Source organism: Paramormyrops kingsleyae, chromosome 9 (assembly GCF_048594095.1).
Source record: "Paramormyrops kingsleyae isolate MSU_618 chromosome 9, PKINGS_0.4, whole genome shotgun sequence".
NCBI lineage: Eukaryota > Metazoa > Chordata > Actinopteri > Osteoglossiformes > Mormyridae > Paramormyrops > Paramormyrops kingsleyae.
Genome location: NC_132805.1, coordinates 9,971,793 through 9,999,613, shown reverse-complemented (window position 1 = coordinate 9,999,613; position 27,821 = coordinate 9,971,793). Strand labels below are relative to the sequence as shown.

Genomic DNA, 27,821 nt, shown 5'->3' with positions numbered 1-27,821 from the left:
CTGGTTTCAGCCAAAGGGAATCTCGTGCACCATGGGCATCTAGCCTCAACGTCCTTTAAAAGTAATGGCTACCAGACACTAACTGCATTGCACCGACAAATCTTAAATTGTAATGATGGTCATTTTCAAAATTCAATTGTTTATTTGAAAAACAGTAAACAAAAAGTTCAAAACATTTCATTGATAAAACAATTTGCAGCATTCTGAAACAGAACTTTAAATTCTTAAAATACTCTGACTCGTAAAACGAAAGGAGGAAAGAAGTTTTCATCTGCTTTATGGTTTGGGGCAAAACTGGTGAGTAAACTCATTTATTTCAGCTGTTACAGCCAAATAAATGATTCCACATGGTGTGAGGTCAAAGGGGTGCGCTAATAGGGCGGAGTCTCTGTGTTCCTCTCAGGTTCCAGATGCTCATTGGTCATCGGCTTGGCTTCCAGAACTTGCTTTGCAGGAAAACTCGAGGCACACACAGGCCCTCCTTCTTATTGACGGTTTCGCGCAGCACATACTCATTCACAGAGGTGAGGAACCCAGCACCGGCAAACAGCTCGGCCAATCGCTCTGTGGATCGGGCAGAAGAGCATGAGGTGAAACACCCATGGGCCCAAGGTCTAGGGCCTCAGCATTCTGAGTGGCAAGTCAGATTCTCACAGCACACTATATGAAGCCAGGTGTAAGCCTGAAAAATACGTATAACCTCAACAAATCAAGCAAATTAATAACAAAGTTGACAAAGACTGTGTCAGGTCATATAAATACATAAAGTCTGTTATCCGTTGATCCATCCATCTTGCATAAAGGATCATAGTAATCCTGGAACCAATCCCAGAAAGCACAGTGCATAAGACAAGGAAAACTCTGGAGATTCCAGCCCTAGTGATGACCAAATTAAGCCTCATGAACCAATTGCTGTATTTCTTTTACCCCACTAGATGGTGCTCTTGGCTTACTTTGGGGCATGTGTTGAGCCCTTTTTTATTGAACAGACAGCACCATATAGGGGGGAGTCAGAAAATACAGCAAGTGGTTCATGAAGCTTGATTTGGCCATCACTAACAAGCGTTTCATAGGGCTCACACTCAGTCACACTCAGGCAATTTAAAGACATCAGTCTGCCTAACTATGACCTTCTGCACTGTGAAAAGAATGGGGTATAGATGAGAATCCAACAGAAACACACTAAGAACTTGCAAACTCCACATATACAGAACTGGGGACAGGAATCAAACCCACAGTCCTGGAGGTGTGTGTCCTGACTTCTTCAGGTTACAGACCTTTGGAGAAAAAAAAGGACCTTGTTCCATCTTGCCGCACATAGAAATTCTCCCCCAGCTTGCTCCCCGGTTTGAACCGGAGCATGGCGTGGTCATATAGGCCATAGTCTCTGAACAGGATCACGCCGCCTGGTTTCAGCACCTGCCAGACAAGGCCATGTGTCACAGGATCAAACCCAAAAATGAAATATAACATATAGAGCAATTCTCACACCCATGTTTGTGGAAGTAACTCCAGAGCTTCAGTAAACTACCTTACAGTCGCAGATAGAACAAACAGTAAAACTGAAAATGCTTATAGACTCTACATTGTACTTCAACAATAAGAAAGTCTACTTTACTATCTCCAGTTTGCTTGTGGTTTATTTGTAAAACAGAAAAAATAGAGGCAGTGTAATGGCAATGTGCCATAATGGACAACGTGAAATGCATGTAAAGGACGCTCCCCACTAAAGGGAGGCTGTCTTACCTTGAATATGTTCCCCAGGGCCAAAAGCATCTTCTCTGGGTGGATGGCAGACAGCACAAATATAAGCGTCGCCACATCCACGCTTCCCTCAGGGATGCTGGCTGCCAGGTCGTCTTTCGTCAGGTCACACTGAAAGGCCTTGCAGCATTTCTCATGGTACAGAGGGTTTTTCTGAGAAAAGACGGCTGATGTACAATAAGGGCAAGCAGTAGGAAGTGTGACCTTCCTCCCTGCATTGCACTCTTAACTTAAAGCTGTTGGGAAGAGCTCAGCTGCAGCAACTGAAATGCTGTATAATAAGTCAAGCTAAATTCTCCTTAAGAGCTTCAGACTGGAATCCCAAATGCCGTTTTCTGGCTATTTGAAAGACACGGATGGTCTAGTACATCTTCCCTGATGTTTGGTAGGAACTTTGCTGCAGAATGCTGACCACTAGACTTAAGAACAGTCTCTTTATGTTTTAGCTGATCGTCTGATCTATAGAAATTCACTGATCTATTGCCTATTTATTGTTGATACTTTTTGTAATTTGTTAGTTATCTTTAGTGCTGGGTTTGATCTGAATGAGTAAGGATTCCAAGTAACTTTTTACAAAGAGAATCCTAAATGAACGACCATGGTACAGGTGTTATCTGAGGCAGTGTCTGACTGTATATGTTCGGCTGATTAACGGTCCAGCTGAACTAATAAGGATAGTGGAGCCGGTCAAGAAGCACAATGTGGTAGGTTACCATAATAAAGGAATGTGGCCCCCTGGTGGCCAGCTTAATTACAATTCAAAAGATGACACAGGTGTAAACCTCTGGTCAGGGGGCACAGTTGTCTGCAGGTTTTTGGTTACCTCTGTCAGCAACAGATTTGCTCCGCACTCATACTAAATTTGTGTGATCCTGTGTATCCCTCATTCTCTCCACTACTACTACTACCACCACCACCACCACCACCATTCTTCCATTAACTGAAAATTTGTGCATGTTTTCCCATCAACTGAAGACTACAGAAACACATTTGTCTTTGTAATCCGGGTGGGTGAGGTTTTTTGGCAAGCCGTGACAACCATTATTTGTATACAGCTGATTGTAGGACAATTTTTAACAATAGCCTTTTTAAGTGAAAACAAGTTTGCAGAAATTACAAAAATGCTTTCAGTCAGGTTATACTTGAAAGGACAACCAAACACTAGTCTCACTAAAACAGGATTTGAACTTTCCTTTTCAAAAGTGTGTAAAGAGTATGACATGACTAATAAGTACAGCGACTTTCTACAGGACTCGTGTTCCTTACTTTCACAAAGTCGACTGCTCGCGGTGAAAAATCACAGGCGTACACAAAAATGTTGCGTTCCTCCTCCAGAAGTGGGAATATACAGTTCCCCACCCCGCATCCAGCTTCCAGCAAAACCAGCTTCTGGTTCTCAGACTACCAAGAGAAATGGTCTGGTCTTAATTTTTTATTTATCCGCACGATTGAACATCAAAGAGTTATCAAGTAAACGATCAGTACCTCTCGGCATCCCCTTAGTTCTTCAAATTCTCTGGTGGTCCAATGTCTGTCTTTGAAAAAATTAACTGTGTTTCTTTTGTAGAACAGGTCCCAGTTTTTCTGAGCTTCTTTTTCCAGCTTTTGTTGCTTAAAATCCGACACCAAGCTGAGATCATTCTTCAGTTTCTCCAGCTCTTCCTCAGTGAGGCTCCTCAGAGTGGTTTCCACGCTTTGGACGAGCTCCTCCGAGCAAGACACAGTAATGGAAGAGCCGTCACATTCCACCAAGTCTATCGTCTCACTAACCTGTGCCATAGAAAACGTCTTGTTTAGCCACTAACAGATCTAGTTATTTCTTCAGCACAAAATAACTCTTACAGACTGTTGGTGACAGTCGGACACTAAAAGAAATCTCCTGTAAATATATGTAATTCGTCTGCATATGATTTATAAATTCATTTGAGCATCACCTCAAGCGATGTATAAAAAGCATGTGTCTGTATTGGTTTCCAGTTACTCCGTCTATAGGCAGACGAGCTTATTTATTTATACGCCAAGACCCAAAATAGCTCAGCATCATCCGAAAAGAAGCAAATTACAGCCCGTCCGTCAGTTAATGTCGTCCGTCACAAAACAACGTTGCGGAACTAAAATTGTCAGCGTTGTTCTGGGAAGTAAACAAATATATAGTTTTAAACTTGCGGTTTAAATTTTGAGATATATATTTGATAATGGGATTAAATTTCATATAGTGACATATACCACCAATAAACCTTTTATTGTGAATTAAAGTATTTAAAGACATCAAACGAACTATGTTGGGTAAAAAGGCACACATTCGTTCCGCGTTGTTCGGGGCGGCAGTTCTGTGGCATCGTCTTGTTTTAACTGGGTTAACTGGTTTTCTAAGGGCCTGACCGACCAGCAGGGAACTGCTTTGGGAAACATCGCCGGTATGGTCGGCTCCGTCTGGCTGATGGAGGCGGACAGGAAGAGAGATGTCAACATGACGTCTGGGATGTTTTGAAAAAAACACGCCGGGGTGTCTGTGCGCGTCTCCGTTGACCATCTTCTGCACTCACCCGTTAACATTGCCTTTCGTGTCGCCTGTACGTCCACGCATACGTTTTGATGTGAATACAGCATTTGGAGCTATGAACGGGAGTTCAAACCCTCTGCTGGATAAGGAGGAACATGTTTTGAAGCTTGGGGAGAGCTTTGAAAAGCGGCCGAAATCGTCTTTTCACACCATCAGATGTAAGACGACAATATTATACCGAGCACTCTGTCCACTAAAAGCCGAAACTGGCACTGGTCGAGCGGGTTTTGTGTTCATAAAGTCATCATTCCCATTATTAGATATCTTAGTTGTTATGGAGCGCTCATTTAAAACGTTAAAACGCGTCTCCTGTTTGTTATTGAGGTTGTCAGCGCCGTAGATAGGAATAAGTATTCTTCGCAGTGGTCGAGTGTTTTAAAGCAATCGCTCCTGTTTTCTAAGGCGCTAACTCGTAAAATGATCACTTTCATCCAGTACAGGTGTATGTTTTCAACCCCCGCCCGCCTTTTTCCATCATTTCCACTGTCAGCACATCCACTCCACTCTCAGTTTCACCCTGTATTTATTGTCTGCTGTCACACACACACACACACACACACACACACACACACACACACACACACTCCGTTCATTCTATCTTCTGTTACATTCACCCCATTCTGCACATTTTTTCTTTTAGTTCTTTCTGCCCAAATTGCCTCTAACACCATCCTTCCCACTTTCACTCTCACGGCATTCGCTCCTTCCTGCAGATGACTTCAAACCCGCTTCCATTGACACCACATGTGAGGGTGAACTGCAGGTGGGAAAAGGAGATGAGGTCACCATAACTTTGCCTCATATTCCCGTAAGTCTTGCATTTCTTCAGCTGTTTACTTTCTACAGCCATTGTCATTGTTACAAAAACGTAAAATTCTTATGTTGAGTGTCATGCTGTTGCGGCTATTTTTGAAGGGCTCGACACCACCAATGACCGTATTCAAAGGGAACAAGCGGCCTTACCAGAAAGACTGTGTCCTCATCATTAATCATGACACTGGGGAGTTTATGCTGGAAAAGCTCAGCAGCAGCATACAAGTGAAAAAAACCAGGTGAGACATCACTGAATATTAGCAAGAAGTTCAAAGTACATTTTTATTGTGTGAGACGAAGCCTATACCATGTTCACTGTGTGTCATCTGGAACATTTTGTCTGAAATAGTTTCCTTTTCCTTCCCGCGACGGCCTCTGCCTTTCAGAGCTGAAGGCAGTAGCAAAATACAGGCTCGCATAGAACAGCAGTCAGTGAGGGTGCCTCAGCCCCCGTCCCAGTTCAGAGCCCCCACCAAACCAGGGGCTGGTGCTAAGACGTCCCCCACCAAGGACAATCCCTCACCGGAGCCCCAGCTGGATGATATAAAGAGAGGTAAGCTCTTGTTCTGTTACCTCCTGGGCCACTTTAAAACAAATCTCACCCATATAAGTAATAATCTTCATGCTGGGGTGCAGAAGGGGTTGTTTACCCCCTTTTATGTGTAATTACGAACATGAATCTGGTAGGACATCTAATTTGGGTTCCTGACACTAATTCTGCCATCCATCCATGTATTGCCCAGTCAGGAGGGCTTGTGTCAAATTTTAGCTCGTGTCCAGCAAAGTGGCAATGGGCAGATTGTACGTACAGACAGTGATGCAGAAACCAGGGGGTAGAAATGCACCATTCCAATATTCGGAGTAATACGCGAGTAATATGAGAAAAGCAATGGATGGTTTGGGAGTCGCTGGCTTGGGCTGTTTTGCGCCCTTACTGCAGCTTGTGTTACACGAGGGTCTGCTATCGCAGTGAAGTGCAAGTGACGCTGCTGACAAAGGGAGAAAAATTGTGGTGCATTTTAAGCATTCGCCATTTGCGTGTCCTCTCTTGAAGGATATTCAAATTGAACTGCAAATGCCTCAAACGCTTAAAACAAGATGCACAAATGAGATGGAAACAGTTCGTTATGTATGTTTCTGGTAGCCTAATTAACAATACTGTTTTGGCATATACTTTTTTCATTTGCATTTTCTAGTTTAAAAAATATTAATAATGTATTAAGCATAAATATTAAAGTAAAAAAGAGCTCTTTTATCAGAATCTGTATCAGTATCGGCAGTTGTGTATTGAAATCGGATCTGAAAAAACGTGGATCGCCCCCCCCTACCAGGGGGAATGGGGGTGCATGTACCTTCCCAATATTTAATTTGGCTTCATTCATCCTCCCTAAAAATAGACTTTTACATTTATCATGTATTATTATTAATAATAATGATAATAATAAGACGAATAATAATGACAAAATATTAATATATTTTATTTGTAATGCGCATTCCTTGTATCCAATGTGCTACAGAGTAAAATAACAGCTGAAATAAATATGTGACAGTATAAAAAAAACCCCGTAAAATTAAGACCCCCCCCCCCGTATCAAACTCTTTCCTATGCTGATGGATGGATGGATAGCTGAATAGATGGATGATGGATAGATGGATGAAAAAAACAAAAATGAGAGCATTAAATATAGTGTTTAATATACACCAAACATGAGCATGAATTTCAAATGCATTTCTTGTCGGTTTTAAGATCTTTGATACCTGAAAGGTTCCTGCAGTGTCAACCGTAAGAATCACTCTTCGTCTTCTTTATGGTCTTGCATGGTTGCATTGATAAATCCATCCCTTTTTGCATATATTGATAACGAACAAGAAACCAGATTTAAACAGCACAAACCCCTTTTCACATGCATAAGATGACCGGGATAGTAATACAGTTATTTTCCGCAGTGTTTCTCAAGTGTACGAACTATATTTTATCTTAATTTATAGATAAATTGTTAGAAAAATCGCTAAGATTTTGAATGGCTTTTTAAATATAATTGGTTTTCTGGGAAATGAATAAAAATGGATAGGTCATTTAAATAATGCATTAATACTTGCAGAATAATCCACTGAAAAATTAAAAATTAATTAGAATTAGAATTAGCTGAACAATATCAATCAAATGGTTATAATGTTGTGAAAATATGTTTTAGCCCTTGCATTCTTTTGTTTAACTGGATAAAATATTATACACACATACATATAATGTTATATACACCAACTACTGGACTAGTATCAGACTCAGCTGACAGTAACAGCTAACCTAATAGCGTTTTTGATAAATTAACATAATTGTTTTTTTGTTTTTGTTTTTTTTTTTTTTTTACCTAATAGTGTTTTTGACACTGTTCTCCTCCCCACACATCGAGTAGCTGATCTCTGCCGGCACCCTGGAAGGCACAAGTCCTTCTAGGGGGCACTGACTTAGCCAGCCAATTTCAGTTAGTTTCAGAGCTGCTCTTTCATTTTCTTGCTTCGTATACATTATCCAGTTAGGGTGGGTGAGTTGTGTTGCCAAAATCCATCGTACGTTGCTAGTCCATCACCAGGTACAAGGGGCGTTTCTAGCCATTTAGAAAGCTCAAGTTTACCCGGGGCTTTTGTTTTTTATTTAAAGGAAGACTGGCAGTGGGGGTAAAATACTCAGTGCTAGGCTTAAAATACTCGGTGCCTGGCTTAAAATACCCTGTGCTAGGCTTAAAATACTCGGTGCTAGGCTTAAAATACTCGGTGCTAGGCTTAAAGTACGCAGGGCTGTACCCCAAGCGTTTGGACCTGTCGATGCCCGTGCCAGGCACACGTTCATAGGTATGTTTTTGCACTTTGGGAGAAAACCCACAGAAACCCAGTGAGGATCTGGAAACTGCAGGCAGAGAGTGAGGAGCCTGATTTAGGTCCTGGAAGTGTGAGGCTCTCCACTGGGCCTCCATGCCACACTCTTATAAATTACTGTCTATCTTCTATAGTTTAAATATATCAAACCATTAGACTTTACGATTTCTTCCAGTTTTGTCGAATACGTATATGGTATTATCCATGGGGGATGTGTTACAAAACCCCCAGCGGACGCCTGAAACAACAGATAGTACCGAACCCTATATATGCTGTTTTTTTCCCCATACATACATACCTATGAAAGTTTAATTTATAAATTAGGCACAATAAGAGATTAACAATAAAGACTAATAATAAAATGGAATAATTATGACAATATAGTGTAATAAAAGTGAATGTGGTCACATGTGATACCAGGACAGTCGACCTGATAATCGAGACGCCACTAAGTGACTAAACAGCGGTACCATATACAGCGTGGATACGCTGGTTGAAGCGGTGATTCAGGTCCCGTGTGAGATGGCATGAGATTTCATCACGCTACTCAGAACAGCATGCAATTTAAAACACAAATTATTTCTGGAATTTTCCATTTAATATCTTAGGAGCGCGGATGACCGTGGGTAACTGCTAACGTAGAAAGCCAAACTGCGGATGAAGGGGGTCCACTGTAGATTTTTTTAGCTGTAGATATTAGAATATTAATCATATCACATACATGATGGCAAGACACTCCCACGCAGCTTTGTATAAACACCCAAATCACACACAAATACCAAAAGAAAGTTTTAATAGTGAGGTAGGCCCAAACTGGGGGCAGTTGCACTAGGGCTATCACTTGTTATTTTTTTAAATACTTTTGTGTTCCCTCGCAATCGTTTTGCGTTCCAACGACACTTGCCCACTTGCCATTTGCTGCAATGTGACGGCAAGGATAAACCTAAATGATCTGGACATGTCCTGTAAAGTGTGCTTTAAGCATTAAACCATGGGGCACAATGTGCATCATGTAACTTCAATATTATGTATTTTATATCTATTCATTAATAATTTGTATAAATTATTTAGTAAATGGACTGCATTTATATAGCGCTTTTCTACTCCTACAAGTACTCAAAGCACTTTACAATACATGCCTCACATTCACCCATCCATACACCAGTGGCGGAGGCTGCCATGCAAGGCACCAACCTGCACACCGGGAGCAATTTGGGGTTCAGTGTCTTGCTCAAGAATCTAGAACGTCGGATGCTATTTGACTTTTACACATTTAAATGATGCGATAAACAAATATCGCATCCCAGGTTCAGTGTCTTGCTCAAGGACACTTTGATGGAGTCAGGAGGAATTAGGACTCAAACCTGTAACCGCCTGTTGCCGAACGATAGCACTACCTCTTGCGTCACCATCTTCCTCAAATATTTAATTCATAATTCTGTCCATTTACTACCAGTAACTTTAAGCAGGACAGCTAGGCTATTAAATGTGAAGTGCACACATACAAACACTGAAATATATTAAAAACATTCAAATGTGAACAAATTTATTGGTACCCTTAGAGCTTATTGAAGCATGCTTCATTTCTCCTGAAAAGTGATTCAATTAAAAGCAATTGTCTAATGTATACCTGCATGCCTTTTGTATGTCACAGAGTAAACCATAATATTGTGAAAAGAAATTTGTTTATTTTTCAAAGATATGCTAAAATAGTATGGACAGATCTGTTGGTACCCCTAAAAAGACTATTTATCCTTGCATTACAGTCATGCTTCGAACTAAGTGTTTAACCTTAATTAGTATAATAGGTGCCTTCAAGCTTTTCATCTGCCATTCAGCCTATTTAAAGGGAAAGAACATGCTGCTGTGTTGTTTGGTATCATTGCGTGCACCACACTGAACATGGACCAGATAAAGCAAAGGAGAGAGCTGTCTGAGGAGCTCAGAAAGAAGATTATAGATAAACATGTTATAAGGTGAATGCTATAAGACCATCTCCAAGCAGCTTCCTCTTTCTGTGACCACAGTTTCCAATGTTACTAAAAAGTATAACGATCATGGGACTGTAGCCAATCTCCCAGGATGTGGACACAAGAGAAAATGCAACCCCAGGTTGATCAGAAGGATAGTGTGGATGGTAGAAAAGAGCCAAGGAAACCATCCAAAGCCATTCACGCTGAGCTCCATGGTCAAGCTACATCACTTTCTGATCACACCCTCCATCGCAGTTTGAACAGTAATGGGCTCCATCGAAGAAGACCCAGGAGGGCTCCACTTTTGACAGAAAAACAAAAAAAGCCATAGTGGAATTTGCCAAAATGTATGTTGACAAGCCCAAAAGTTCCTGGGAGAATGTCCTTTGGACTGATGAGACAAAACTGGAGCTTTCTGGCCAGTCACATCAGCTCTATGTTTACAGAAGGAAAAATGAAGCTTTTAAAGAAGAGGACACCATACTTACTGTGATTCATGGCTCAGTTTTATTTTGGGGCTGTTTTGCTTAGAGAACCTTGAGTCTGCGCAGGACACAATGAAGTCTCAAGACTACCAAGGCATCCTGGAGCGAAACATACTGCCCAGTGTCAGAAAGCTCAGCCTCAGTTGCAGGTCATGGGTCCTCCAACAGGATAATGACCCAAAACATACAGCTAAAAGCCCTCAAGAATGGCTGAGAAAAAAATTGGACTGTTCTTAAATGGCTCTCAATGAGCCCAGATCTTAATCCTATTGAACATCTATAGAATTATCTGAAAATCTGAAATTGCAGTGAGGAGACACCACCCTTCAAGCTTGAGACAGCTTGAGCAGTTTGCTCAGGAAGAGTGGGCCAAACTACCTGTTGGCAAATGCAGACGTCTCATTGTGAAGTACAGAGATCGCTTGTTGGCAGTGATTGCTGCAAAAGGTGGTGCCACAAAATATTAAATTAAGGGTACCATCTTTTTTGTCTGTGCCATTTATTTCAGATATAGTTGTGTTTTTTTTTGTCTTTTGCGGAAGGGTACCAACAAATTTGTCCACATCTGTATTACAGCTGGAATAAAGCTACCTTTACCATAGTTTTTAAGTTACAAATATGACGTTGTACAGGCTCATAATTAAATACTAAAAAGAATGATTCTGTGTTACATAATTTTTTATAAAAACAATTTTATTTTTTTTGAGGGGAGCACAGATATTGGAATATATACAAATATAAAAATATTTACACACATAGTGTCCACACAAGGGATTACAATGTCTAGCGAGTGGTCAGACAGCTGGGCACTAATTTGTGAAGGGCTTGACGGAGTCTGGAGATCCACGGCCAGTTGACGCGATTATTTGCCGTAGAGCTCATAAATTCACCTTCCACTGGTGGAAGTGGGGAAGGAGCTCCATCCAAGCACAACGTGGCTGGCCCTGCAACAGGCTTCTGTGTTAGAGTTCTGGTTTATTCTCCCCAGTTTCTTCCAATAATTTAATCTGCATTCACCATAAACTATAGATTCCCATATAATTTAATGACTGACAAACAACAATAACAGTCATCAGGCAGAAGTCACTGGCACTCACTGCAACACGCATTGTAGTAACCCTACACTACTCATGTAATCACTATGGCCTCTTGCACAATGTTAAAGGCTTAGCTGACTGGGTCACTCAGAATGTCGGACGTACTGGACACACACAAAACATTTTACCTTCACAGTCCTGTCTTGGTTGCACGTCTGTCTTTTCATAATCCCACTCAATCGTAGACAGTGATATATGCGGCCCCAGGGATATGCCGGAAAATCGAGTGCGAGAATTGATTTGCTGTTTAAAAGGTAACATTGAGACCCATTAATACCGCAGGTGAAAGAGACGGTCATCCTGCTGAATCGTATGACGTCTTATACCGTCATTCACCGAGGCCTTTAGCATCATTGTTTGAGCTGTTCAGAATGATGCAATAGATGTGTCACGCAGGATAATGAAACGGGACAAAAGTGACTACTTACCACACGATCGTTGAATCTTGTAGACCTAGCAGTAGCATCCACAATGCAGTAAGATGCATACTGCTGCACTTTTCCATCTACCAGCTGCAGAAGGAGAAGAACAGGATTTATAATTAATCTCACAAGCTTAACCAATGCACAGAAAGGAAAAATTATGAAATGCTGAGGGCTGCCAAAACTGGTATGAACATAACAAATGTGAACAATCTGAACCGATCATGGCTACCTGAGCAGCACTGAACTCTTACCTTGACACCTGTCACCTCCTGTGCTGTCTCTGTATACAGGGAAATGCCCTTCAGAACAAAAAAGATCGATGTCCCAAGTGAACAGACGTGATCATTTTTATACCTGAATCAAAGAGTACAGTGGAGAAAACACTCACCTCAGGACTCAGCTCGGTTGTCTCCCTGGTGTTCATCACCCAGAGAGACACTTCCCTGTTAGAGATGCTGGTCCAGTGCACCAGCGTGGCTTTGGTGACCTAGGAAGTCACAGTATATTTTCCAGTAAATAAATCTGATGCAAAATAGCACAGCCGCAATATAACCCAATTGCAGACATATCTCAGGTTTTGGTCAGTGTAGTGTGTTTTTCATTTTAAAAAACCAGCAAACAAACCATCATATCACAGGTGTGGCACTCAGTGCTGCGGAAGGTTGTGACCCTCTCGGCAGGCTGGCATTCTCCAGACCGGCACTGCAAGACAGAAGCAAGCAAAGTCAATGAAGGACTATAAGTTTGCATTCCCATAGGTAAATAAAAAATTGCAATAGTAATACTGAACAAAAGGAATCCAACGGTAACTAATTCTTGGCATCACGTTATGTCAAGACTGACGATATTCCAATAAACATCGCTACTTATTTTAACCAATCAGAAAGGAGCAGTGCATGTGTGGTGGTTCTTACTCTGACTTCAGCGACTGGGCCGTTGAGCAGTCGGCTGAAGTCCCAACTCATCTGCCGTCTATTGTCTTCATCCCCGATCTTCACACATAGCCCAAAGTCATTTAAATTAGTATTTTGATCTATTTTTCCTTCAGCAAGCCATAATATTTTTAACAACTGATAAATCAGAGTATAACTGTACCTTATGATTCCTCATGGCCTCCACGAGTTCATCAATATTACCCTCTGTTTTTTTCTGATGCTGAAGGTCTGAAATAGAATATTCAGTGTCCAGTCATTTAGCTTTTAATATTGCTGAATGACATTAACTGTCAAGTCAGTTTATGATGCTCTTGCTAACTTTTTATAACAGTGCTTTGGAACTAATGTGTTGGGACCACATGGGGTATACAGTGGATTTAATGGAACTGAAGAGAATGGTACCCAGTTGTATGCACATGTGTTGCCTGAAATTTATAACTAACGTATCTGTAAAGCTACGACATATATGCATATGTGATACGTTAATACACATATATGTAATTAGAACACATTCTCATTACTTTGAATGTTAGCACATACTTATTTAAATGAAAATATAGTTTGTATCAAGATGTGAAATGGACAAATATGGAGAAAAAAATATATTTTTTTGTTACCTCGATTTAGTAAATCGTACCCTCGAATTAGTAAATCCTAGCCTCGAATTAGTAAATCGTACCCTCGAATTACGAGACGCCTTAACCAGAGGGCATATTCGTCATATGGTCCCAACTTTGTATGGCACTTAGACTCCTATGATAAACTCAAACCTTTCGAATTTGTATAAATTGATCAATCGACGGATATTCTCGACAAATACTGGGGCTAAATGCGTACAACAGGGACACTTGTGTAGCATGTCCACACATAATTCCTGTCTTCATTTGTTAAATGCCTGCTTTGTCTCATTATTACACAGGGATCAGACAGAAGGAAAAATGTTTTCACAAATAAACACATATGCATATATAACAGGTCTCTCCACATGTGTAAAATGTAATTATATGTATATTAAACATTTCTGATGCTCCAGTCAACATCTCAGTGCATTTAATACACTGCATTCATGAACAAAACTGTGTATTTAATAGTGCATAAACAGTAAATAGTGCATTATTGTTTTGTTTTACAAAGCCATTGCATTTTAATTGTGATTGACCACTGTCTGAAGCATAAAGGTGTTGCTTTACTTTTGTGCAATTGGTGGTTTGACTCTGTGCCAACTGAATTATGCTTGCTGTATAATATCAGTTTGTAAGATGGGCAGGCTGTTAAAACCAGGACATACTGTTATATTTGTTATTTCTTGGGACACCAGAATGCATTAAATGGAAACGCTCCATGACCCTGTGTCCATGAATGATCAATAGGGTAGCAATACATAATTCGAAGGTACGATTTACTAAATCGAGCGCACGAATCAGTAATTCGAGGGTACGATTTACTAAATCGAGCGCACGATTTACTAATTCGAGGGTAGGATTTAGTAATTCGAGGGAACGAAATAATATTTTTTTTCTACTGTGACACCTAAAGGGCTCCGTAGTCATGTAAATTATCCATTTAGACGATAATTATCCTACTACCTTCTTCCGGCTGTGCCCATTCCCATAGCCTACGGGTTAGACACACGGCGGCGACGGCCAGTCCGGCTGCGCAGAGCAATTTTTGTGATTTTCCACTGTTGAGAACTTTTAGGATTTCCATCTCTCTCTCGACTGCTGTCAGCGACGAAATGACGATTTCTTTGCTGCGCTCGTGATTAAATAGTTCTCGGCTGCGCTGTCACTGACGTATTCGTTTATAGAATCTAGAACGTCGGACGCGATTTGACTTTTACACATTTAAATGATGCGATAAACAAATAGACAAATAAAAACATTTTTGCGTGGTGAATTTCACAGAGCCTTAGAGGGAAAAAAGTAAACCCACACGGAAATAACCTATATAAACATATATGTTTTAATATAGGTTTTGATATAGGTTTTTAATATATGTGACATATATAAAATTGGTCGTTTTACTATAGTGAGATATTTGCACATATAATATAGGAAAACGGCCAATTTTATATATGTCACATATATTAAAAACCTATATGTTTATATAGGTTAAATGGACTGCATTTATATAGCGCTTTTCTACTCTTACGAGTACTCAAAGCGCTTTACAATTTATGCCTCACGTTCACCCATCCACACGCCAGTGGTGGAGGCTTGCCATGCAAGGCGCCAACCTGAATGAACACCGGGAGCAATTTGGGGTTCAGTGTCTTGCTCAAGGACACTTTGATGGGGTCAGAAGGAACCAGGGCTTGAACCTGCAACCCTCCAGTTGCCGAACGATAGCACTACCTTCTGCGCCACCATATATCCCTTGTCAATGTTCTTTCAGTGGGGGGTTATGCATGAATAAACTGTTATTAATTTTATTTGTTTGCTTCAGGTTATTTCCGTGTGGGATGTGAATCTGGAAGTGACTTGAAATTGGAAAAAAGACTTGATTGACAAAATAAAAAAAACGACAAACCATTTTGTTATACATTTCCTTCTTTTCCACTATTTTCATACAAGAAAGAATTGACCTTGTAAATGTTTCAGGAAAACGTGTAGACATCATAGCTTTCCATCTCCTCTCACTTATTTGCCATAGTTAAATTCCATAACATACCAATTACATGTGATACCAATTTCACGTGTTCGCACATAAGTTTTTTGCATTTTTTTTTTTTTAGTTAGTTCTTAGTTATTGCCTTGATAATAGAAAATATGAGCTAGGCATCATGTATGACAGTTGCCAAAGTGAGATATGAGCTAAAATGACCAGATCCTGCCATGAGCTATATAGGAGACATATCTTGTATGTACATATAGGGCTTATATGTGGATATAAAGAAGCAATACAGGAGACCTACAGTATATGGCCTGTATATGCACATATATGCACCTCAATTTTGCCTATATGTGGCATATATACGCATATATGCAGCATATATATTATCATATATATGCATATGTACTGCATATAGGTTTCATATATGCGCATATATCCTCATATAGGTTCTTTCCATGTGGGAAGTTAAGATAGACTTTTGGGGTATCCCGCAAAATTGGGATGAACAAGATTCGCAATACTTTTCCGTTACTAATTATAACTGTATTGTGACCATTTAAGTACAAAAGATAGAATTACTTGACCAACAAGTACAAACCTAAAGGATACAGACTTGTCCAGTTAAGTGTGTTTTAAGCACTAAACTATGGGGGTCAATGCACACCATGTAACTATGAAAGTTTAATTTATAAATTAGGCACAATAAGAGATTAACAATAAAGACTAATAATAAAATGGAATAATTATGACAATATAGTGTAATAAAAGTGAATGTGGTCACATGTGATACCAGGACAGTCGACCTGATAATCGAGACGCCACTAAGTGACTAAACAGCGGTACCATGTACAACGTGGATGCGCTGGTTGAAGCGGTGATTCAGGTTCCGTGTGAGATGGCATGAGATTTCATCACGCTACTCAGAACAGCATGCAATTTAATACACAAATTATTTCTGGAATTTTCCATTTAATATCTTAGGAGCGCGGATGACCGTGGGTAACTGCTAACGTAGAAAGCCAAACTGCGGATGAAGGGGGTCCACTGTAGATTTTTTTAGCTGTAGATATTAGAATATTAATCATATCACATACATGATGGCAAGACACTCCCACGCAGCTTTGTATAAACACCCAAATCACACACAAATACCAAAAGAAAGTTTTAATAGTGAGGTAGGCCCAAACTGGGGGCAGTTGCACTAGGGCTATCACTTGTTATTTTTTTAAATACTTTTGTGTTCCCTCGCAATCGTTTTGCGTTCCAACGACACTTGCCCACTTGCCATTTGCTGCAATGTGACGGCAAGGATAAACCTAAATGATCTGGACATGTCCTGTAAAGTGTGCTTTAAGCATTAAACCATGGGGCACAATGTGCATCATGTAACTTCAATATTATGTATTTTATATCTATTCATTAATAATTTGTATAAATTATTTAGTAAATGGACTGCATTTATATAGCGCTTTTCTACTCCTACAAGTACTCAAAGCACTTTACAATACATGCCTCACATTCACCCATCCATACACCAGTGGCGGAGGCTGCCATGCAAGGCACCAACCTGCACACCGGGAGCAATTTGGGGTTCAGTGTCTTGCTCAAGGACACTTTGATGGGTTCAGGAGGAATCAGGGCTCGAACCTGTAATCCTCTGTTTGCCGCACGATAGCACTACCTCTTGCGCCACCATCTTCCTCAAATATTTAATTCATAATTCTGTCCATTTACTACCAGTAACTTTAAGCAGGACAGCTAGGCTATTAAATGTGAAGTGCACACATACAAACACTGAAATATATTAAAAACATTGAAAGATTCAAATGTGAACAAATTTGTTGGTACCCTTACAGCTTATTGAAGCATGCTTCATTTCTCCTGAAAAGTGATTCAATTAAAAGCAATTGTCTAATGTATACCTGCATGCCTTTTGTATGTCACAGAGTAAACCGTAATATTGTGAAAAGAAATTTGTTTATTTTTCAAAGATATGCTAAAATAGTATGGACAGATCTGTTGGTACCCCTAAAAAGACTATTTATCCTTGCATTATAGTCATGCTTCGAACTAAGTGTTTAACCTTAATTAGTATAATAGGTGCCTTCAAGCTTTTCATCTGCCATTCAGCCTATTTATAGGGAAAGATCATGCTGCTGTGTTGTTTGGTATCATTGTGTGCACCACACTGAACATGGACCAGAGAAAGCAAAGGAGAGAGCTGTCTGAGGAGCTCAGAAAGAGGATTATAGATAAACATGTTATAAGGTGAAGGCTATAAGACCATCTCCAAGCAGCTTCCTATTTCTGTGACCACATTTTCCAATGTTACTAAAAAGTATAACGATCATGGGACTGTAGCCAAACTCCCAGGATGTGGACGCAAGAGGAAATGCAACCCCAGGTTGATCAAAAGGATAGTGTGGATGGTAGAAAAGAGCCAAGGAAACCATCCAAAGCCATTCACGCTGAGCTCCATGGTCAAGGTGCATCACTTTCTGATCACACCCTCCATCGCAGTTTGAACAGTAATGGGCTCCATCGAAGAAGACCCAGGAGGGCTCCACTATTGACAGAAAAACAAAAAAAGCCATAGTGGAATTTGCCAAAATGTATGTTGACAAGCCCAAAAGTTCTTGGGAGAATGTCCTTTGGACTGATGAGACAAAACTGGAGCTTTCTGGCCAATCACATCAGCTCTATGTTTACAGAAGGAAAAATGAAGCTTTTAAAGAAGAGGACACCATACTTACTGTGATTCATGGCTCAGTTTTATTTTGGGGCTGTTTTGCTTAGAGAACCTTGAGTCTGCGCAGGACACAATGAAGTCTCAAGACTACCAAGGCATCCTGGAGCGAAACATACTGCCCAGTGTCAGAAAGCTCAGCCTCAGTTGCAGGTCATGGGTCCTCCAACAGGATAATGACCCAAAACATACAGCTAAAAGCCCTCAAGAATGGCTGAGAAAAAAATTGGACTATTCTTAAATGGCTCTCAATGAGCCCAGATCTTAATCCTATTGAACATCTATGGAATTATCTGAAAATCTGAAATTGCAGTGAGGAGACACCACCCTTCAAGCTTGAGACAGCTTGAGCAGTTTGCTCAGGAAGAGTGGGCCAAACTACCTGTTGGAAAATGCAGACGTCTCATTGTGAAGTACAGAGATCGCTTGTTGGCAGTGATTGCTGCAAAAGGTGGTGCCACAAAATATTAAATTAAGGGTACCATCTTTTTTGTCTGTGCCATTTATTTCAGATATAGTTGTGTTTTTTTTTGTCTTTTGCGGAAGGGTACCAACAAATTTGTCCACATCTGTATTACAGCTGGAATAAAGCTACCTTTACCATAGTTTTTAAGTTACAAATATGACGTTGTACAGGCTCATAATTAAATACTAAAAAGAATGATTCTGTGTTACATAATTTTTTATAAAACCAATTTCATTTTATTTTTGGGGGGGAGCACAGATATTGGAATATATACAAATATAAAAATATTTACACACATAGTGTCCACACAAGGGATTACAATGTCTAGCGAGTGGTCAGACAGCTGGGCACTAATTTGCGAAGGGCTTGACGGAGTCTGGAGATCCACGGCCAGTTGACGTGATTCCTTGCCGTTGAGCTCATACATGCACCTTCCACTGGTGGAAGTGGGGAAGGAGCTCCATCCAAGCACAATGTGGCTGGCCCTGCAACAGGCTTCTGTGTTAGAGTTCTGGTTTATTCTCCCCAGTTTCTTCCAATAATTTAATCTGCATTCACCATAAACTATAGATTCCCATATAATTTAATGACTGACAAACAACAATAACAGTCATCAGGCAGAAGTCACTGGCACTCACTGCAACACGCATTGTAGTAACCCTACACTACTCATGTAATCACTATGGCCTCTTGCACAATGTTAAAGGCTTAGCTGACTGGGTCACTCAGAATGTCGGTATTGATGGACATACTGGACACACACAAAACATGTTACCTTCACAGTCCTGTCTTGGTTGCACGTCTGTATTTTCGTAATCCCACTCTACCGTTGAGAGTGATGTATGCGGCCCCAGGGATATGCCGGAAAATCGAGTGCAAGAATTGATTTGCTGTTTAAAAGGTAACATTGAGAGCCATTAATACCGCAGGTGAAAGAGACGGTCATCCTGCTGAATCGTATGACGTCTTATGCCGTCATTCACCGAGGCCTTTAGCATCATCGTTTGAGCTGTTCAGAATGATGCAATAGATGTGTCACGCAGGATAATGAAACGGGACAAAAGTGACTACTTACCACACGATCGTTGAATCTTGTAGACCTAGCAGTAGCATCCACAATGCAGTAAGATGCATACTGCTGCACTTTTCCATCTACCAGCTGCAGAAGGAGAAGAACAGGATTTATAATTAATCTCACAAGCTTAACCAATGCACAGAAAGGAAAAATTATGAAATGCTGAGGGCTGCCAAAACTGGTATGAACATAACAAATGTGAACAATCTGAACCGATCATGGCTACCTGAGCAGCACTGAACTCTTACCTTGACACCTGTCACCTCCTGTGCTGTCTCTGTATACAGGGAAATGCCCTTCAGAACAAAAAAGATCGATGTCCCAAGTGAACAGACGTGATCATTTTTATACCTGAATCAAAGAGTACAGTGGAGAAAACACTCACCTCAGGACTCAGCTCGGTTGTCTCCCTGGTGTTCATCACCCAGAGAGACACTTCCCTGTTAGAGATGCTGGTCCAGTGCACCAGCGTGGCTTTGGTGACCTAGGAAGACACAGTATATTTTCCAGTAAATAAATCTGATGCAAAATAGCACAGCCGCAATATAACCCAACTGCAGACATATCTCAGGTTTTGGTCAGTGTAGTGTGTTTTTAATTTTAAAAAACCAGCAAACAAACCATCATATCACAGGTGTGGCACTCAGTGCTGCGGAAGGTTGTGACCCTCTCGGCAGGCTGGCATTCTCCAGACCGGCACTGCAAGACAGAAGCAAGCAAAGTCAATGAAGGACTATAAGTTTGCATTCCCATAGGTAAATAAAAAATTGCAATAGTAATACTGAACAAAAGGAATCCAACGGTAACTAATTCTTGGCATCACGTTATGTCAAGACTGACGATATTCCAATAAACATCGCTACTTATTTTAACCAATCAGAAAGGAGCAGTGCATGTGTGGTGGTTCTTACTCTGACTTCAGCGACTGGGCCGTTGAGCAGTCGGCTGAAGTCCCAACTCATCTGCCGTCTATTGTCTTCATCCCCGATCTTCACACATAGCCCAAAGTCATTTAAATTAGTATTTTGATCTATTTTTCCTTCAGCAAGCCATAATATTTTTAACAACTGATAAATCAGAGTATAACTGTACCTTATGATTCCTCATGGCCTCCACGAGTTCATCAATATTACCCTCTGTTTTTTTCTGATGCTGAGGGTCTGAAATAGAATATTCAGTGTCCAGTCATTTAGCTTTTAATATTGCTGAATGACATTAACTGTCAAGTCAGTTTATGATGCTCTTGCTAACTTTTTATAACAGTGCTTTGGAACTAATGTGTTGGGACCACATGGGGTATACAGTGGATTTAATGGAACTGAAGAGAATGGTACCCAGTTGTATGCACATGTTTTGCCTGAAATTTATAACTAACGTATCTGTAAAGCTATGGCATATATGCATATGTGATACGTTAATACACATACAGTATATGTAATTAGAACACATTCTCATTACTTTGAATGTTAGCACATACTTATTTAAATGAAAATATAGTTTGTATCAAGATGTGAAATGGACAAATATGGAGAAAAAAATATATTTTTTTGTTACCTCGATTTAGTAACTCGTACCCTCGAATTAGTAAATCCTAGCCTCGATTTAGTAAATCGTACCCTCGAATTACGAGACGCCTTAACCAGAGGGCATATTCGTCATATGGTCCCAACTTTGTATGGCACTTAGACTCCTATGATAAACTGAAACCTTTCGAATTTGTATAAATTGATCAATCGACGGATATTCTCGACAAATACTGGGGCTAAATGCGTACAACAGGGACACTTGTGTAGCATGTCCACACATAATTCCTGTCTTCATTTGTTAAATGCCTGCTTTGTCTCATTACTACACAGGGATCAGACAGAAGGAAAAATGTTTCCACAAATAAACACATATGCATATATAACAGGTCTCTCCACATGTGTAAAATGTAATTATATGTATATTAAACATTTCTGATGCTCCAGTCAACATCTCAGTGCATTTAATACACTGCATAATACACTGGACAAAACTGTGTATTTAATAGTGCATAAACAGTAAATAGTGCATTATTGTTTTGTTTTACAAAGCCATTGCATTTTGCGATTGACCACTGTCTGAAGCATAAAGGTGTTGCTTTACTTTTGTGCAATTGCTGGTTTGACTCTGTGCCAACTGAATTATGCTTGCTGTATAATATCAGTTTGTAAGATGGGCAGGCTGTTAAAACCAGGACATATGAGCCTGTACATATATTTGTTATTTCTTGGGACACCGGAATGCATTAAATGGAAACGCTCCATGACCCTGTGTCCATGAATGATCAATAGGGTAGCAATACATAATTCGAAGGTACGATTTACTAATTCGAGGGTAGGATTTAGTAATTCGAGGGTAGGATTTAGTAATTCGAGGGAACGAAATAATATTTTTTTTCTACTGTGACACCTAAAGGGCTCCGTAGTCATGTAAATTATCCATTTAGACGATAATTATCCTACTACCTTCTTCCGGCTGTGCCCATTCCCATAGCCTCCGGGTTAGATACACCGCGGCGACGGCCAGTCCGGCTGCGCAGAGCAATTTTTCTGATTTTCCACTGTTGAAAACTTTTAGGATCTCCATCTCTGTCTCGACTGCTGTCAGCGACGAAATGACGATTTCTTTGCTGCGCTCGTGATTAAATAGTTCTCGGCTGCGCTGTCACTGACGTATTCGTTTATAGAATCTAGAACGTCGGACGCGATTTGACTTTTACACATTTAAATGATGCGATAAACAAATAGACAAATAAAAACATTTTTGCGTGGTGAATTTCACAGAGCCTTAGAGGGAAATAAGTAAACCCACACGGAAATAACCTATATAAACATATATGTTTTAATATAGGTTTTGATATAGGTTTTTAATATATGTCACATATATAAAATTGGCCGTTTTCCTATATTATTTGTACAAATATGTACATATAATATAGGAAAACGGCCAATTTTCTACATATATGTACATATAATATAGGAAAATGGCCAATTTTCTACATATATTTACATATAGTATAGGAAATCGGCCAATCTTATATATGTCACATATATTAAAAACCTATATGTTTATATAGGTTAAATGGACTGCATTTATATAGTGCTTTTCTACTCTTACGAGTACTCAAAGCGCTTTACAATTTATGCCTCACATTCACTCACACACACCAGGGGTGGAGGCTTGCCATGCAAGGCGCCAACCTGAACACCGGGAGCAATTTGGGGTTCAGTATCTTGCTCAAGGACACTTCGATGGGGTCAGGAGGAACCAGGGCTTGAACCTGCAACCCTCCAGTTGCCGAATGATATCACTACCTTCTGCGCTACCATATATCCCTTGTCAATGGTCTTTCAGTGGGGGGTTATGCATGAATTAATTGTTATTAATTTTATTTGTTTGCTTCAGGTTATTTCCGTGTGGGATGTGAATCTGGAAGTGACTTGAAATTGGAAAAAAGACTTGATTGACAAAATAAAAAAAACGACAAACCATTTTGTTATACATTTCCTTCTTTTCCACTATTTTCATACAAGAAAGAATTGACCTTGTAAATGTTTCAGGAAAACGTGTAGACATCATAGCTTTCCATCTCCTCTCACTTATTTGCCATAGTTAAATTCCATAACATGCCAATTACATGTGATACCAATTTCACGTGTTCGCACATAAGTTTTTTGCATTTTTTTTTTTTTAGTTAGTTCTTAGTTATTGCCTTGATAATAGAAAATATGAGCTAGGCATCATGTATGACAGTTGCCAAAGTGAGATATGAGCTAAAATGACCAGATCCTGCCATGAGCTATATAGGAGACATATCTTGTATGTACATATAGGGCTTATATGTGGATATAAAGAAGCAATACAGGAGACCTACAGTATATGGCCTGTATATGCACATATATGCACCTCAATTTTGCCTATATGTGGCATATATACGCATATATGCAGCATATATATTATCATATATATGCATATGTACTGCATATAGGTTTCATATATGCGCATATATCCTCATATAGGTTCTTTCCATGTGGGAAGTTAAGATAGACTTTTGGGGTATCCCGCAAAATTGGGATGAACAAGATTCGCAATACTTTTCCGTTACTAATTATAACTGTATTGTGACCATTTAAGTACAAAAGATAGAATTACTTGACCAACAAGTACAAACCTAAAGGATACAGACTTGTCCAGTTAAGTGTGTTTTAAGCACTAAACTATGGGGGTCAATGCACACCATGTAACTATGAAAGTTTAATTTATAAATTAGGCACAATAAGAGATTAACAATAAAGACTAATAATAAAATGGAATAATTATGACAATATAGTGTAATAAAAGTGAATGTGGTCACATGTGATACCAGGACAGTCGACCTGATAATCGAGACGCCACTAAGTGACTAAACAGCGGTACCATGTACAACGTGGATGCGCTGGTTGAAGCGGTGATTCAGGTTCCGTGTGAGATGGCATGAGATTTCATCACGCTACTCAGAACAGCATGCAATTTAATACACAAATTATTTCTGGAATTTTCCATTTAATATCTTAGGACCACGGATGACCGTGGGTAACTGCTAAGACACTCCCACGCAGCTTTGTATAAACACCCAAATCACACACAAATACCAAAAGAAAGTTTTAATAGTGAGGTAGGCCCAAACTGGGGGCAGTTGCACTAGGGCTATCACTTGTTATTTTTTTAAATACTTTTGTGTTCCCTCGCAATCGTTTTGCGTTCCAACGACACTTGCCCACTCGCCATTTGCTGCAATGTGACGGCAAGGATTAACCTAAATGATCTGGACATGTCCTGTAAAGTGTGCTTTAAGCATTAAACTATGGGGCACAATGTACATCATGTAACTTCAATATTATGTATTTTATATGTATTCATTAATAATTTGTATAAATTATTTAGTAAATGGACTGCATTTATATAGCGCTTTCCTACTCCTACAAGTACTCAAAGCACTTTACAATACATGCCTCACATTCACCCATCCATACACCAGTGGCGGAGGCTGCCATGCAAGGCACCAACCTGCACACCGGGAGCAATTTGGGGTTCAGTGTCTTGCTCAAGGACACTTTGATGGGTTCAGGAGGAATCAGGGCTCGAACCTGTAATCCTCTGGTTGCCGCACGATAGCACTACCTCTTGCGCCACCATCTTCCTCAAATATTTGATTCATAATTCTGTCCATTTACTACCAGTAACTTTAAGCAGGACAGCTAGGCTATTAAATGTGAAGTGCACACATACAAACACTGAAATATATTAAAAACATTGAAAGATTCAAATGTGAACAAATTTGTTGGTACCCTTACAGCTTATTGAAGCATGCTTCATTTCTCCTGAAAAGTGATTCAATTAAAAGCAATTGTCTAATGTATACCTGCATGCCTTTTGTATGTCACAGAGTAAACCATAATATTGTGAAAAGAAATTTGTTTATTTTTCAAAGATATGCTAAAATAGTATGGACAGATCTGTTGGTACCCCTAAAAAGACTATTTATCCTTGCATTATAGTCATGCTTCAAACTAAGTGTTTAACCTTAATTAGTATAATAGGTGCCTTCAAGCTTTTCATCTGCCATTCAGCCTATTTAAAGGGAAAGATCATGCTGCTGTGTTGTTTGGTATCATTGTGTGCACCACACTGAACATGGACCAGAGAAAGCAAAGGAGAGAGCTGTCTGAGGAGCTCAGAAAGAGGATTATAGATAAACATGTTATAAGGAGAAGGCTATAAGACCATCTCCAAGCAGCTTCCTCTTTCTGTGACCACAGTTTCCAATGTTACTAAAAAGTATAACGATCATGGGACTGTAGCCAAACTCCCAGGATGTGGACGCAAGAGGAAATGCAACCCCAGGTTGATCAGAAGGATAGTGTGGATGGTAGAAAAGAGCCAAGGAAACCATCCAAAGCCATTCACGCTGAGCTCCATGGTCAAGGTGCATCACTTTCTGATCACACCCTCCATCGCAGTTTGAACAGTAATGGGCTCCATCGAAGAAGACCCAGGAGGGCTCCACTATTGACAGAAAAACAAAAAAAGCCATAGTGGAATTTGCCAAAATGTATGTTGACAAGCCCAAAAGTTCCTGGGAGAATGTCCTTTGGACTGATGAGACAAAACTGGAGCTTTCTGGCCAATCACATCAGCTCTATGTTTACAGAAGGAAAAATGAAGCTTTTAAAGAAGAGGACACCATACTTACTGTGATTCATGGCTCAGTTTTATTTTGGGGCTGTTTTGCTTAGAGAACCTTGAGTCTGCGCAGGACACAATGAAGTCTCAAGACTACCAAGGCATCCTGGAGCGAAACATACTGCCCAGTGTCAGAAAGCTCAGCCTCAGTTGCAGGTCATGGGTCCTCCAACAGGATAATGACCCAAAACATACAGCTAAAAGTCCGCAAGAATGGCTGAGAAAAAAATTGGACTATTCTTAAATGGCTCTCAATGAGCCCAGATCTTAATCCTATTGAACATCTATGGAATTATCTGAAAATCTGAAATTGCAGTGAGGAGACACCACCCTTCAAGCTTGAGACAGCTTGAGCAGTTTGCTCAGGAAGAGTGGGCCAAACTACCTGTTGGCAAATGCAGACGTCTCATTGTGAAGTACAGAGATCGCTTGTTGGCAGTGATTGCTGCAAAAGGTGGTGCCACAAAATATTAAATTAAGGGTATCATCTTTTTTGTCTGTGCGATTTATTTCAGATATAGTTGTGTTTTTTTTGTCTTTTGCGGAAGGGTACCAACAAATTTGTCCACATCTGTATTACAGCTGGAATAAAGCTACCTTTACCATAGTTTTTAAGTTACAAATATGACGTTGTACAGGCTCATAATTAAATACTAAAAAGAATGATTCTGTGTTACATAATTTTTTATAAAAACAATTTCATTTTATTTTTTGGGGGGAGCACAGATATTGGAATATATACAAATATAAAAATATTTACACACATAGTGTCCACACAAGGGATTACAATGTCTAGCGAGTGGTCAGACAGCTGGGCACTAATTTGTGAAGGGCTTGACGGAGTCTGGAGATCCACGGCCAGTTGACGTGATTATTTGCCGTAGAGCTCATACATTCACCTTCCACTGGTGGAAGTGGGGAAGGAGCTCCATCCAAGCACAACGTGGCTGGCCCTGCAACAGGCTTCTGTGTTAGAGTTCTGGTTTATTCTCCCCAGTTTCTTCCAATAATTTAATCTGCATTCACCATAAACTATAGATTCCCATATAATTTAATGACTGACAAACAACAATAACAGTCATCAGGCAGAAGTCACTGGCACTCACTGCAACACGCATTGTAGTAACCCTACACTACTCATGTAATCACTATGGCCTCTTGCACAATGTTAAAGGCTTAGCTGACTGGGTCACTCAGAATGTCGGACGTACTGGACACACACAAAACATTTTACCTTCACAGTCCTGTCTTGGTTGCACGTCTGTCTTTTCATAATCCCACTCAATCGTAGACAGTGATGTATGCGGCCCCAGGGATATGCCGGAAAATCAAGTGCAAGAATTGATTTGCTGTTTAAAAGGTAACATTGAGAGCCATTAATACCGCAGGTGAAAGAGACGGTCATCCTGCTGAATCGTATGACGTCTTATGCCGTCATTCACCGAGGCCTTTAGCATCATTGTTTGAGCTGTTCAGAATGATGCAATAGATGTGTCACGCAGGATAATGAAACGGGACAAAAGTGACTACTTACCACACGATCGTTGAATCTTGTAGACCTAGCAGTAGCATCCACAATGCAGTAAGATGCATACTGCTGCACTTTTCCATCTACCAGCTGCAGAAGGAGAAGAACAGGATTTATAATTAATCTCACAAGCTTAACCAATGCACAGAAAGGAAAAATTATGAAATGCTGAGGGCTGCCAAAACTGGTATGAACATAACAAATGTGAACAATCTGAA

At 40.0% G+C, this 27,821-nt stretch overlaps 4 protein-coding genes across 7 annotated transcripts in view; 1 reads left to right on the top strand and 3 right to left on the bottom strand.

The window, feature by feature from the left end:
• Positions 1-119: 119 nt before the first annotated feature.
• Positions 120-4,297, bottom strand: mettl6 (methyltransferase 6, methylcytidine). 2 transcript variants are annotated; one of them, XM_072716289.1, is made up of 6 exons: positions 4,151-4,297; positions 3,250-3,534; positions 3,031-3,165; positions 1,747-1,917; positions 1,278-1,419; positions 120-564 (listed from the first exon to the last, which is right to left on the bottom strand). In XM_072716289.1, the coding sequence occupies exons 1-6, from the start codon at positions 4,295-4,297 to the stop codon at positions 422-424; spliced, it is 1,023 nt and encodes a 340-aa protein (XP_072572390.1). In that variant the 3' UTR covers positions 120-421. The 2 variants fall into 2 exon arrangements, with proteins under 2 accessions (XP_072572390.1, XP_023694826.1); XM_023839058.2 differs by having other exon boundaries at positions 4,065-4,192.
• Positions 4,298-4,351: 54 nt separating this feature from the next.
• eaf1 (ELL associated factor 1) overlaps positions 4,352-27,821 on the top strand; it is a 44,028-nt gene continuing 20,558 nt past the window's right edge. Inside the window, exons 1-4 of the mRNA XM_072716290.1 lie at positions 4,352-4,485; positions 5,041-5,135; positions 5,243-5,379; positions 5,527-5,693. Coding sequence (XP_072572391.1) covers positions 4,383-4,485; positions 5,041-5,135; positions 5,243-5,379; positions 5,527-5,693 — 502 coding nt within the window. The 5' untranslated portion in view covers positions 4,352-4,382. The remainder of the gene's footprint in view (positions 4,486-5,040; positions 5,136-5,242; positions 5,380-5,526; positions 5,694-27,821) is intronic.
• Positions 11,151-14,716, bottom strand: LOC140592605 (uncharacterized). Of its 2 annotated transcripts, XM_072716287.1 has the most exons (9): positions 14,516-14,716; positions 13,090-13,157; positions 12,909-12,986; positions 12,619-12,696; positions 12,383-12,481; positions 12,246-12,293; positions 11,998-12,081; positions 11,698-11,812; positions 11,151-11,416 (listed from the first exon to the last, which is right to left on the bottom strand). In XM_072716287.1, exons 1-9 carry the CDS (start codon positions 14,634-14,636, stop codon positions 11,256-11,258), a joined length of 852 nt encoding a protein of 283 aa, XP_072572388.1. In that variant the 5' UTR covers positions 14,637-14,716; the 3' UTR covers positions 11,151-11,255. The 2 variants fall into 2 exon arrangements, with proteins under 2 accessions (XP_072572388.1, XP_072572389.1); XM_072716288.1 differs by lacking the exon at positions 12,909-12,986 and having other exon boundaries at positions 11,152-11,416; positions 14,516-14,714.
• LOC140592604 (uncharacterized) lies at positions 18,968-22,504 on the bottom strand. Of its 2 annotated transcripts, XM_072716284.1 has the most exons (9): positions 22,319-22,504; positions 20,922-20,989; positions 20,741-20,818; positions 20,451-20,528; positions 20,215-20,313; positions 20,078-20,125; positions 19,830-19,913; positions 19,530-19,644; positions 18,968-19,239 (listed from the first exon to the last, which is right to left on the bottom strand). In XM_072716284.1, exons 1-9 carry the CDS (start codon positions 22,437-22,439, stop codon positions 19,079-19,081), a joined length of 852 nt encoding a protein of 283 aa, XP_072572385.1. In that variant the 5' UTR covers positions 22,440-22,504; the 3' UTR covers positions 18,968-19,078. The 2 variants fall into 2 exon arrangements, with proteins under 2 accessions (XP_072572385.1, XP_072572387.1); XM_072716286.1 differs by lacking the exon at positions 20,741-20,818 and having other exon boundaries at positions 22,319-22,503.